At 31.7% G+C, this 15,947-nt stretch overlaps 1 protein-coding gene across 5 annotated transcripts in view; it reads right to left on the reverse strand.

The window, feature by feature from the left end:
* LOC147022490 (beta-galactosidase-like) overlaps window positions 1-15,947 on the reverse strand; it is a 124,294-nt gene that overhangs the window by 20,424 nt on the left and 87,923 nt on the right. For all 5 annotated transcript variants that reach the window (XM_085893436.1, XM_085893437.1, XM_085893435.1 and 2 more), the window contains 2 exons: window positions 594-712; window positions 438-512 (listed from right to left, as the gene is read on the reverse strand). In XM_085893436.1, coding sequence (XP_085749562.1) covers window positions 438-512; window positions 594-712 — 194 coding nt within the window. The remainder of the gene's footprint in view (window positions 1-437; window positions 513-593; window positions 713-15,947) is intronic.

The following is a 15,947-nucleotide window of genomic DNA, read 5'->3' on the forward strand; positions in this document are numbered from 1 at the left end:
CAGACAACCAAACAGACAGAATAACAAAATCGACTCACAAATACACAGTACTTGAAAAATCTTCGATTTTGCAAGTAATAGAACCACTATGCATGACCATGTGAAGACCCATCAATGAGTCCATCCAAAGGACCTTGGGCGGTTTCCACAATATCGGTTAAAAGGTCAAAACATTTAACAAACGGATTAAAATTAACAACGTGTGGTTATAACAAAATGGTGACATTGTTCAATTTAATCAGTGTAATCAGGAATGTGACATCGTGTCGATCATGGAATTTTGAAACCATGCTTTGGCTTAGCAAAGCTTCCTTCTGTTTGCAATATTAACCATGATGCCTTAAATGATGTCGAAAAAAACAAGTAAATGTATTGGTAATCATCGGTATTTACTGGTCTCACCGATATTTACCAGCCTCACCGGTACCGGTATTTACCAGTCTCATCGGTACAAAACCATAAGGATATTTCAATGCTGGTGGAGGCACGGGGTCCAGTGGTTCGTCGATGTACTGCAACACAAGATGAAACACAGTAAGGATCCACACTCATCTGTGTGTTCTGTGCTTGAGGAATTTGAAGAAAGTAAACACCTTGCGAATCACATCCCGAATGGCAAACAACTTGTCAGTAGGGTCACCCGCTTCCGATAGAGGGGCATCATAATCGTAACTTGTTGTTACAGGTAGAAACGTTGTTTTATAGTCAGCTCCTGTGGAAGAAATACATTCGTGCAATCACGTACACAATGTAAACACAAATGTACCACGAGTTCACTACATCTATAGTATGAAGGATGTATTACAAACTACACTCTTCATTCACTTTCTCACTCTGTCTCTCCACAATGATTGTCCAATAAACCTATCTATCTATTTCCACAGTAAACTACGGGAAGAGATTCAGTCTCTCAAGTTTCCGGGCCTCACTGTCAGGCATGACCTTTCTTTGGTAGACCATATATCTAAACTGATGTCCAAAGACAGCCCCAGACCTTTGTCTGCACAAAAGACCTTGCCTTGTACTCCCTGTTGTAGAACAATACACTCATGAAAATATAACAACACACTCGTATAAATATAACACATAAATACAACAATACCCTCACATAAATGCAACAATTCACCCATGAAAATGCAATAATACATTCCTGAAAATACAACAATACACTCGTAAAAATAAAACAATGCAAACACAAAAATACTGTATAACAATACTCACATAAATACAACAAAACACTCATAAAAATATAACAATACCCTCACATAAATACAATAAATTCATGAAAATACAATAATACCCTCACATAAATACAACAACAATGCAGATATAAAAATATAACGATACACTCATAAAAATACAACAAAACACTCACAGAAATATGACAATACACTCACAGATATATGGCAATACACACAGAAATATGACAATACACTCACAAAATTAGGACAAAACAATCACAGAAATATGACAATACACTCACAGAAGTAAGAAAATACATGCACAGAAATATGACAATACAATCACAGAAATATGACAATACACTCACAGAAATATGACAATGCACTCACAGAAATATGACAATACACTCACAGAAATAAGAAAATACACTCGCAGAAATAAGACAATACACGCACAGACATATGACAATACACTCACAGACATATGACAAATCAATCAGAAATATGACAATCCACACACAGAAATATGACAATACACTCACAAAATTAGGACAAAACAATCACAGAAATATGACAATACACGCACAGAAATATGACAATACCCTCACAGAAATAAGACAATACACGCACAGAAATATGACAATACAATCAGGAATATGACAACACACTCATAGAAATATGACAATACACTCACAGAAATATGGCAATACACTCACAGAAATAAGACAATACACTCACAAAAATAAGACAATACACTCACAGAAATATGACAATGCACTCACAGAAATATTACAATACACTAACAGAAATAAGACAATACACACACAGACATATGACAATACACTCACAGAAATATGACAAATCAAATCAATCAGAAATATGACAATCCACACACAGAAATATGACAATACACTCACAAAATTAGGACAAAACAATCACAGAAATATGACAATACACTTACAGAAATATGGCAATACACTCACAGAAATATGACAATACACTCACAGAAATAAGACAATACACTCACAGAAATATGACAAATCAATCAGAAATATGACAATCCACACACTGAAATATGAGAATACAGTCACAAAATTAGGACAAAACAATCACAGAAATATGACAATACATGCACAGAAATATGACAATACACTCACAGAAATATGGCAATACACTCACAGAAATATGACAATACACTCACAGAAATAAGAAAATACACTCACAGAAATAAGACAATACACGCACAGAAATATGACAATACACTCATAGAAATATGACAATACACTCAGGAATATGACAACAAACTCATAGAAATATGACAATACCCTCACATAAATACAATACATTCACTCAAATACAACAATACACTCACTCAAATACAACAATACACTCACAAATACAACACACTCACAAGAAGACAACAAAACACTCCTAAAAATACAACTAGATTCATAAAAATACAACAATACTCATAAAAATACAATACTCTCATAAAAATATAACAACTCATAAAAATACAATACTCTCATAAAAATACAACAATACTCATAAATACAATAATACAGCAATTCACATAAAAATATAGCAATACACAAAAATACAACAAAAATAAAAATATAGCAGTGCACAAAAATATAACAATACCCTCAAATAAATACAACAACACACTCACATAAATACAACACACACAAAAATAACACAACAATAGCCTCATAAAAATACAACAATACACATAAAGAATATATAGCCATACACACACATATATATAGATTATTATCTACTGTATCTATCTTTCTCTATATTGTTATGGCCACGGGCACCGAGTGTATTATGACGGGGTTTAATCCCCTATCTATCCTCGGAAGAGCCGGACCTGGGACCACCGCTCACAATTAACTTTGTGGTATGGTGGGTTGCTTGAGAACCACAAACGTCACCCAGTTAACCACAAGTTCCAGTGTCCACCATCTAATTATGCCGTTTAACTAGAGGTCACGTGGTTACCTGAGCCGACAGCGCGCCCTCGGCAAAGCACCAATCTTATCTTGATTATATGTTAATTAGGGGGGGCCGAGCGTTTAACCGCTGGTGCGTGCCGACTATAATTGGTCAAGTCGTGTGGTAATTACTTCCCAGTCTATCTAGATTCGGACAATGCTGGATCAATAGGAGGAAAGGACAAGCACGGACAGGTTTGATCGTCAACAAATAATTTATTAAAAAGAAAGTAGATAAATAAAAATAACTTTTTATTTACGTGAGGTAAAAATAAATAAATTCCAAATCAATCAAAATGATCGCAAGCAAATAAATAATTAATCAGGCAAAACCAATCAAAGTGAAAGGAAAAGAGACAAAGAGCAGATGCTTATCGGGGATTGTCCAAATGTGTGAGCGTGCCTTGTTCGTTGCCAGCACCCAGCCTTGCCGTGCACCCACTCGCAAACAGGCTTGAACGCCAGTCGACGTCACCCCCAAGAAACAGGTACGCCAAGAGCAGCCGTCTGACTGGAACCGACGAAGCAGCCATCTGACTGGAACTGACGAAGCAGCCATCTGACTGGAACCGACAAAGTGACCATCTGACTGGAACCGATGAAGCAGCCGTCTGCCTGGAACTGACGAAGCAGCCATCTGACTGGAACCGACGCAGTGACCGTCTGACTGGAACCAACGAAGCGACCGTCTGACTGGAACTGGTGAAGCAGCCGTCTAACTGGAACCCACGAAGCGTCTGACTGGAACCGATGAAGCAGTCAGAACCGCAACCAGCTATCGCCAACTGACTCGTCGACTGACTTGCCAACTCACTCGTTGTCGACTGACCCACGCACCACACGTTGTCGACTGACCCCAATGCACGCGCCGCACATCAAGAACGGCCCTCTCCCTCTTTTTATAGGTGGCCTGTCAAGCCGGCACAGACTCCCCCCAAATCCACCCCACCCCACTTACGAATCATTGCCATGACAACACGAATGTCCCGTTATTATTCCTCACTTACGATGCCATGTCTGTGGTGCTGGACGAGCAAAAAGCAGTAATTTGTCAGAATTACCGAGCACAAACGTGAAGCGCTCATAAACCGTGAACAACAATTATTACCTCACTGTTCAGCCCAACATGAAAAAAAACAGTTAGCGGCCAGAGAGCTGCTGAACGGGGTGTCGAACGTCGATGGAAAAAGGCGGGTTTGGCGTCAGTGAAAGAAACGGCTATCTGACGTGCATGAATGTGTCTGTTGTGAAGAGAACAAGCTCAACTGAAGGAAGATCCTCGTCCTCTTAATGATGACGTCATAAAAACGAATATGACGTCATTGTGATGTATCAGGTTTGCGATAAATTATATCTATGCTAATGCCTGGCCTGATTCCCACAAACAAAATTCAAACAGCTTGCCTAGTTTAGGAGATAATGGTATAGGCGATTTCCATTAGCGACGATATTATGATGTCAACTTTTTTTCTCGGAAGAATTTCCAAAATCGGAGATGGTTACTGCCTGCGCGTGGGCTTTCTGCATATACATGGCAAGTTTCACGAAGATCCAATGAAAACTCTGGGTTATGAAACAAAAAATATCAAAAAATAAGAATGACGTCATAAAAATTGACATGACGTCATAGTGATGTATCATATATGCGGTTATTCATCTCTGCTAATGCCCTGTTCGATTCCCACAAACAGAATTCAAAAAGCTTGCCAAGTTTCGGAGATAATTTTTTTGGCGATTTCCATTAGCGGAGATATTTTGACGTCTTAACTTTTTTTCGAGGAGGAATTTTCAAAATCGGAGATGGTTACTATCTGCGTGGGGTGTTTTTACATATATATGCCAAGTTACAGGAAGTTTCGATGAAAACTGTAGGCTGTGAAACAAAAAAGTCCACAAGAAGAAGATGAAGAACAACAACGTGAGTAAGTCTGAGAGATCCTCCACAAGGATCTAAAAAGCTTTCCAGAAGAGAGGGAATCTATTCTTTACCCTTCTCAATGCATCACATTTAGAATTCAACCAGACATGGGGGTGGGTCTATCCTGGACATGCATTTAGGTAAATAACTATCTGAGGACCTGGATGTTGGTATGCATTCGTCGGATCGGATTCTGAAATCCGTAACAATATATTTGTATAGATGTATGTATGTACGCCTAATGTATATGTATATATGTATATATTGTCGCGGATTCGCGCCCGCCGGCGTGCTGACGGCCACGTAACTCGAATCGCGGCACGTCGCCCACCGGACGGACAATCCAGTCGTGACCCTCTCGGACTAACGCCGGGAACCAGTCACGGGTGGACCTTTCGGTCTCACCGCGATCGAGCCAATCGGCCCCCGCGTGGGATAGGGTTGCTCGCCAAATTCGACCTACCTAAGTACCCACACGGAGGGTAGACCGGGCGATCGCACCTCGCCGCAGGTCGACTTCGGACACGGGCCACTTAAGCGACCCGTTCCGTACTATCGGGATAACCGAGCGGTGTTATTCGTCGGCCTCGACGGTTCGATTAATTATCGGGCGTCTTAGCCCAGGACCAACCCTTTACGTGAAGCAAGATGGGGATTCAATGAAAGAAATGACGAAGCGAAGCGGGAAAACAGTTCAACATAAAGCACATTTATTCGCGATGAACGGAAAGCACACATATACAATTCCACCAAAAGCACATGGAAAAGAAGAAGAAACACAATGCAATTTTACACAAAAAGCAAATGTAAAAGCGAAGACACAATGCAGAGCTATCCGACTACCGAGCACACGGCAACACTTATACAATTCTACTTCACAGACGGCGCCGACAACACATACCCAAAACCAAGAAAAAGAACACCCTCAAGGATGAGGCGGGCCTGGGGCCGAGACCGGGTCGGGCCTACCCGTCTGATGATGAGGCGCGAAGTGGCGATGGTGCCCCAACTCCGCGGGCCTCGCGGACAGTGTCTGGTAGGGGGTGGGAAAAGGGGCCCCCTTTGTCGCACTATCTCAGCGCGGGGGGAAACAGGAGGGGGTTGCTGATGCTCGGGGGAAGGAGGATTTTTATTCTGTCTCGGGTCCCGCGACGAGCGTCTCCACCTAGACCAGGTCGCGCCGTCGGCCTCCCGCCTTCAGCTCCCGGCACCGACGCGAGCACCCCCTCGTCCGTCTTCGCCGCCGCCGCCACCTCTCCACAGCTCCGCCGACAACTCGTTCCATCGCACAGCTCGTTCCAACGCACACCACCTTTCTGACGAACGCAGCCGCTTATATAAGCCTCGTGGCTTCGCCTTTGACCCCCTGCCTTTGACCTTTCACCTCGCTCCCCATTGGCCCGAGAAAAAGTGGGCGTGAATGCTTTTTGATCCATGAATTTGCATATAGCGACCGCCCTCCAACGCCCTGGAGGCGGGGCCAAATCGCCCCTCGCTCATCGATTGGACGGAACAAAAGTGGGCGTGAGTCGTTTTTGATCCGTTTTTCTGCGGAAAGTCCGTGACGTTTTGTACACGCTGTTCGGTGCGCGCCCTGCACGAGTCCAATACCGGTACCCACAAGCGGCGCAAGAACGGTGGCGATGCGACGGTTGCGAGGTGTGACGGTAAAGGTCGTGGCTGTTGTGGTGAAGCGGCATTGTGGTGGGTGGTTGATGTTGTGATGACTGTTAAGACGTGGTTGGTGGTGGTAATAATGGCGGTTGGTCCAAAATAAAGATAGTAAAAGAAAAACGGCTATCCTGAAGAGTCGCAGCACGCATGAATGACATTTATTCCCTCGAGACAATGGGTTTGGGCCGAACTACACATATACTGACCGAGATATCTCACCTAAGGGACCTGAATGGTGGTTTGCGAATTTGGTCAACCACAACAATATATATATATATATATATATATATATATATATATATATATATATATATATATATATATATATATATATATATATATATATATACATATACATATATACAAATACATATACACAAATACATATACACAAATACATATATATATATATATATATATATATATATATATATATATATATATATATATATATATATATATATATATATATATATATATATATATACATACATACAGACATACAGACAGCAGTACACACAAATACAGCAATACACATCGAAATACAGCAAAATACATCAAAATACAACAATACACATCAAAATATAGCAATACACAAATAAATATAGCAATACACAAATAAATATAGCAATACACATAAAAATATAGCAATACACAAAAATACACCAATACACGTAAAAATATAGCAATACACAAAAATACACATAAAAATATATCAATACACAAAAATACACCAATACACATAAAAATACAGCAAGACACAAAAATACACCAATACACATAAAAATAAAGCAACACACATTAAAAATATATATATATACACAAAAATAGAAATAAAAATATATGAATACACAAAAATACACCAATGCACATAAAAATATAGCAATACAGAAAAAGACACGAATAAACATAAAAATATATCAATACACAAAAATACACCAATACACATGAAAAATATAACAAAACACAAAAATACACCGAAACACATAAAAATATAGCAATACACAAAAATACACCGAAACACATAAAAATATAGCAATACACAAAAATACACCAATACACATAAAAATATATGCCAATACACATAAAAATAGAGCAATACACATAAAAATATATGCCAATACACATAAAAATAGAGCAATACACAAAAATAAACCAGAAAATATAGCAAAACACAAAAATACACCAATGCACAAAAATATAGCAATACACAAAAATACACCACCACACAAAAAATATATCAATACACAAAAATACACCAATACCCAGAAAAATATAGCAATTCACAAAAATATAGCAATACACAAAAATACACCACAACACCAGAAATATAGCAATACACAAAAATACACATAAAAAGATAACAATACACAAAAATACACCAATACGCATTAAAAAAATAGCAATACACAAAAATACACCAATACACAAAAAAATATAGCAAGACATAAAAATACACCAACACACATAAAAATATAGCAATACACAAAAATACACCAATAAACATAAAAATATATCAACACACAAAAATACACCAATACACATAAAAATACACACCAATACACATGAAAATATAGCAATACACAAAAATACACCAATACACATTAAAAATATATCAATACACAAAAATACACCAATACACATTAAAAATATATCAATACACAAAAATACACCAATACACAGAAAAATATAGCAATACACACAAAAATACAGCAATACACAGAAAAATATATCAATACACAAAAATACACCAATACGCATAAAAATAAAGCAAGACACAAAAATACAGCAATACACATAAAAATATAGCAAAACACAAAAATATATCAATACACAAAAATACAACAATACACATAAAAATATAGCAATACACAAAAATACTCCAATACACAAAAATATAGCAATACACATAAAAAATACATCAACACACAAAAATACACCAATACACATAAAAAGAAAGCAATACCCAAAAATACACCAACACACATAAAAATATAGCAAGACACAAAAAACACCAATGCACAAAAAAAATAAAGCAACACACAAAAATATATCAATACACAAAAATACACCAATACACATAAAATATATCAATACACAAAAATACACCAATACACATAAAAACATGTCAATAAACAAAAATACACCAATACACATAAAATATAGCAATACACAAAAATATACCAATACACTTAAAAATATAGCAATACACAAAAATACACCAATACACATAAAAATATAGCAATACACAAAAATACACATGAAAATATACCAATAAACAAAAATACACCAACAGACATAAAATATCAATACACAAAAGCACACCAATACACATAAAAATATTGCAACACACAAAAATACACAAAAATATGTCAATACACAAAAATACACCAATACACATAAAAATACAGCAAAACACAAAAATACACCAATACACAAAAATATAGCAATACACAAAAATACACCAATACACATAAAAATATAGCAATACACAAAAAGACACATAAAAATATATCAACACACAAAAATACAGCAATACACAAAAAAATATGTCAATACACAAAAATACACCAACACACAAAAAAAATATAGCAAAACACAAAAATACACCAATACACACAAAAATATAGCAATACACAAAATACACCAATACACATAAAAATATAGCAATACACATAAAAATATAGCAATACACAAAAAAAATATAACAATACACAAAAATACACCAATGCAAAAAAAAATATAGCAATACACAAAAATACACTCATTCACGTAAAAATATATCAATACACAAAAATACACCAATACACATAAAAATATAGCAATACACAAAAATACATCAATACACAAAAATACACCAGCACACAAAAAATATAGCAATACACAAAAATACACATAAATATATATATATATATCAATACACAAAAATACACCAATAGACATAAAAATATAGCAATTCACAAAAATACACCAACACACAAAAATACACATAAAAATATAGCAATACACAAAATACACCAATACACAAAAAAATATAGCAATACACAAAAAAAAGCAATCCACAAAAATACACCAATACACAAAAATACACGTAAAAATATGTCAATACACAAAAATACACCAAAACACATTCACAATATATCAATACACAAAAATACTCCAATACACATAAAAATATAGCAATACACAAAAATACACCAATACACATAAAAATATATCCCAATACACATAAAAATATAGCAATACACAAAAATACACATAAAAATATAGCAATACACAAAAATACACCAATCCACATTAAAAATATATCAATACACCAATACACATAAAAAATATAGCAATACACAAAAATACACCAATACACATTAAAAATATAGCAATACACAAAAATACACATGAAAATATACCAATACACATAAAAATATCGCAATAAACAAAAATACACCAACAGACATAAAATATATATCAATACACAAAAACACACCAATACACATAAAAATATTGCAACACACAAAAATACACAAAAATATGTCAATACACAAAAATACACCAATACACATAAAAATATCGCAAAACACAAAAATACACTAATACACAAAAATATAGCAATACACAAAAATACACCAATACACATAAAATATCGCAATAAACAAAAATACACCAACAGACATAAAATATATATCAATACACAAAAATACACCAACACACAAAAAAATATAGCAAAACACAAAAATACACCAATACACATAAAAATATAGCAATACACAAAAATACACATAAATATATCAATACACAAAAATACACCAATACACATAAAAATATAGCAATACACAAAAATACATCAATACACAAAAATACACCAGCACACAAAAAATATAGCAATACACAAAAATACACCACTACACAAAAAATATAGCAATACACAAAAATACACATAAATATATCAATACACAAAAATACACCAATACACATAAAAATATAGCAATTCACAAAAATACACCAACACACAAAAATACACATAAAAATATAGCAATACACTAAATACACCAATACACAAAAAAATATAGCAATACACAAAAAAATAGCAATCCACAAAAATACACCAATACACATAAAAATATAGCAATACACAAAAATACACGTAAAATATGTCAATACACAAAAATACACCAAAACACATTCACAATATATCAATACACAAAAATACTCCAATACACATAAAAATACAGCAATACACAAAAATACACCAATACACATAAAAATATATCCCAATACACATAAAAATATACCAATACACAAAAATACACATAAAAATATAGCAATACAGAAAAATACACCAATACACATTAAAAATATATCAACACATCAATACACATAAAAAATATAGCAATACACAAAAATACACCAATACACATAAAAATATAGCAATACACAAAAATACACCAATACACATAAAAATATAACAACACACAAAAATACACCAATACACAAAAAAATAACAAAACACAAAAATACACCAATACACAAAAAATAGCAAAACACAAAAATACACCAATACACATAAAAATATAGCAATAAACAAAAATACACGTAAAAATATAGCAATACACAAAAATACACCAATACACATTAAAAAATATATCAATACACAAAAATACACCAATACACATAAAAATACAGCAATACACAAAAATACAGCAATACATAAAAATACACCAATACACACAAAAATATATCAATACACAAAAATACACCAATACACATAAAAATATATCAATACACAAAAATACACATAAAAATATATACCAATACACATAAAAATATATACCAATACACATAAAAATATTGCAATACACCAAAATACACCAATACACATAAAAATATAGCAATACACAAAAATACACATAAAAATATATCAATACACAAAAATACACATAAAAATATATCAATACACAAAAATACACCGAAACACATAAAAACATAGCAATACACAAAAATACAACAATACACATAAAAATATAGCAATACACAAAAATATACATCAATACACAAAAATACACCAATACACATAAAAATATAGCAATACACAAAAATATAGCAATACACAAAAATACACATAAAAATATAGCAATATAATACACAAAAATACACCAATACACATAAAAATATAGCAATATAATACACAAAAATATGGCAATACACAAAAAAATATAGCAATACACAAAAATACACCAATACACATAAAAATATAGCAATACACAAAAATACACGTAAAATATATCAATACACAAAAATACACCAAAACACATAAACAATATATCAATTACACAAAAATACTCCAATCCACATAAAATATAGCAATACACAAAAATACACCAATACACATAAAATATAGCAATACACAAAAATACACATAAAAATATACCAACACACAAAAATACACCAATACACATAAAAATATCGCAATAAACAAAAATACACCAATACACATAAAAATATATCAATACACATAAAAATACAGCAATACACAAAAACACACCAATAAACATAAAAATATACCAATGCACAAAAATACACGAACACACAAAAATATAGCAAAACACAAAAATACACCAATACACATAAAAATATAGCAATACACAAAAAAATATACCAATACACACAAAAAAATAGCAATCCACAAAAATACACTAATACACATAAAAATATAGCAATACACAAAAATACACGAAAAAATATATCAATACACAAAAATACACCAAAACACATTAAAAATATATTAACACACAAAAATACTCCAATACACATAAAAATAGCAATACACAAAAATACACAAAAAAATATAGCAATACACAAAAATACACCACTACACAAAAAAATATAGCAATACACATAAATATATATATATATATATATATATATATATATATATATATATATATATATATATATATATATATATCAATACACAAAAACACACCAACACACATAACAATATCGCAATTCAAAAAATACACCAATACACATAAAAATATATACCAATACACTTAAAAATATAGCAATACACAAAAATACACCAATACACATTAAAAATATATCAATACACAAAAATACACAAATACACATAAAAATATACCAATACACACAAAAATATAGCAATACACAAAAATACACCAATACACAGAAAAATATATCAATACACAAAAATACACCAATACACATAAAAATATAGCAATACACAAAAATATACCAATACACATAAAAATATAGCAATACACAAAATACACCAATACACATAAAAAATATAGCAATATTATACACAAAAAAATATCAATACACAAAAATACACCAATACACATAAAAATATAGCAATACACAAAAATACACCAATACACATAAAAATATAACAATACACAAAAATACACCAATACACAAAAATACACCAATACACAAAGATATAGCAATACACAAAAATACACGTAAAAATATGTCAATACACAAAAATACACCAAAACACATTCACAATATATCAATACACAAAAATACTCCAATACACATAAAAATATAGCAATACACAAAAATACACCAATACACATAAAAATATATCCCAATACACATAAAAATATAGCAATACACAAAAATACACCAATACACATTAAAAAATATAGCAATACACAAAAATACACCAATACGCATAAAAATATAGCAATACACAAAAATACACCAATACACATAAAAATATAACAATACACAAAAATACACCATTACACAAAAAAATAGCAATACACAAAAATACACCAATACACATAAAAATATATCAACACACAAAAATACACCAAAACACATTCACAATACATCAATACACAAAAATACTCCAATACACATAAAAATATAGCAATACACAAAAATACAACAATACACATAAAAATATATCCCAATACACATAAAAATATAGCAATACACAAAAATACACAAAAAATATAGCAATACACAAAAATACACCAATACACATAAAAATATATCAATACACCAAAATACACCAATACACATAAAAATATAGCAACACACAAAAATACACATAAAAATATATCAATACACAAAAATACACCAAAACACATTAAAAATATATTAATACACAAAAATACTCCAATACACATAAAAATAGCAATACACAAAAATACACCAAAAAATATAGCAATACACAAAAATACACCAATACACATAACAACATCGCAATTCACAAAAATACACCAATACACATAAAAATATATACCAATACACTTAAAAATATAGCAATACACAAAAATACACCAATACACATAAAAATATAGCAATACACAAAAATACACCAATACACATAAAAATATAGCAATACACAAAAATACACCAATACACATAAAAATATAGCAATACACACAAAAATATAGCAATGCACAAAAATACACCAATACACATAAAAATATATCAATACACAAAAATACACCAATACACATAAAAATAGAGCAACACACAAAAATACACCAATACACATAAAAATATATACCAATACACAAAAATATAGCAACACAAAATTACACCAATACACATAAAAATATATACCAACACACATAAAAATATAGCAATACACCAAAATACACCAGTACACAAAAAATATCGCAATACACAAAAATACACCAATACACATAAAAATATAGCAATACACAAAAAGACACATAAAAATATATCAACACACAAAAATACAGCAATACACAAAAAATATGTCAATACACAAAAATACACCAACACACAAAAAAAATATAGCAAAACACAAAAATACACCAATACACATAAAAATATAGCAATACACAAAATACACCAATACACATAAAAAATATAGCAATACACATAAAAAATATAACAACACACAAAAATACACCAATGCAAAAAAAAATATAGCAATACACAAAAATACACATAAATATATATATATCAATACACAAAAATACACCAATACACATAAAAATATAGCAATTCACAAAAATACACCAACACACAAAAATACACATAAAAATATAGCAATACACAAAATACACCAATAGACAAAAAAATATAGCAATACACAAAAAAAATAGCAATCCACAAAAATACACCAATACACATAAAAATATAGCAATACACAAAAATACACGTAAAAATATGTCAATACATAAAAATACATCAAAACACATTCACAATATATCAATACACAAAAATACTCCAATACACATAAAAATATAGCAATACACAAAAATACACCAATACACATAAAAATATATCCCAATACACATAAAAATATAGCAATACACAAAAATGCACATAAGAGTATAGCAATACACAAAAATACACCAATACACATTAAAAATATATCAATACAGCAATACACATAAAAAATATAGCAATACACAAAAATACACCAATCCACACTAAAAATATAGCAATACACAAAAATCCACCAATACACATAAAAATATAACAACACACAAAAATACACCAATACACAAAAAATAGCAATACACAAAAATACACCAATACACATAAAAATATAGCAATACACAAAAATACATGTAAAAATACATCAATACACAAAAATACATCAAAACACATTCACAATATATCAATACACAAAAATACTCCAATACACATAAAAATATAGCAACACACAAAAATACAACAATACACAAAAATATATCCCAATACACATAAAAATATAGCAATACACAAAAATACACCAACACACAAAAAAAATATAGCAAAACACAAAAATACACCAATACACACAAAAATATAGCAATACACAAAATACACCAATACACATAAAAATATAGCAATACACATAAAAATATAGCAATACACAAAAAAAATATAACAATACACAAAAATACACCAATGCAAAAAAAAATATAGCAATACACAAAAATACACTCATTCACGTAAAAATATATCAATACACAAAAATACACCAATACACATAAAAATATAGCAATACACAAAAACACACATAAAAATATAGCAATACACAAAAATACACATAAAAATATATCAATACACAAAAATACACCAACACACATAAAAATATCGCAATACACAAAAATACACCAATACACATAAAAATATAGCAATCCACAAAAATACACCAATACACAAAAATATAGCAATACA

The sequence above is a fragment of the Eptatretus burgeri genome, chromosome 8, assembly GCF_056783735.1.
Source record: "Eptatretus burgeri isolate ZD-2024b chromosome 8, Ebu_testis_v1, whole genome shotgun sequence".
Taxonomy (NCBI): Eukaryota; Metazoa; Chordata; class Myxini; order Myxiniformes; family Myxinidae; genus Eptatretus; species Eptatretus burgeri.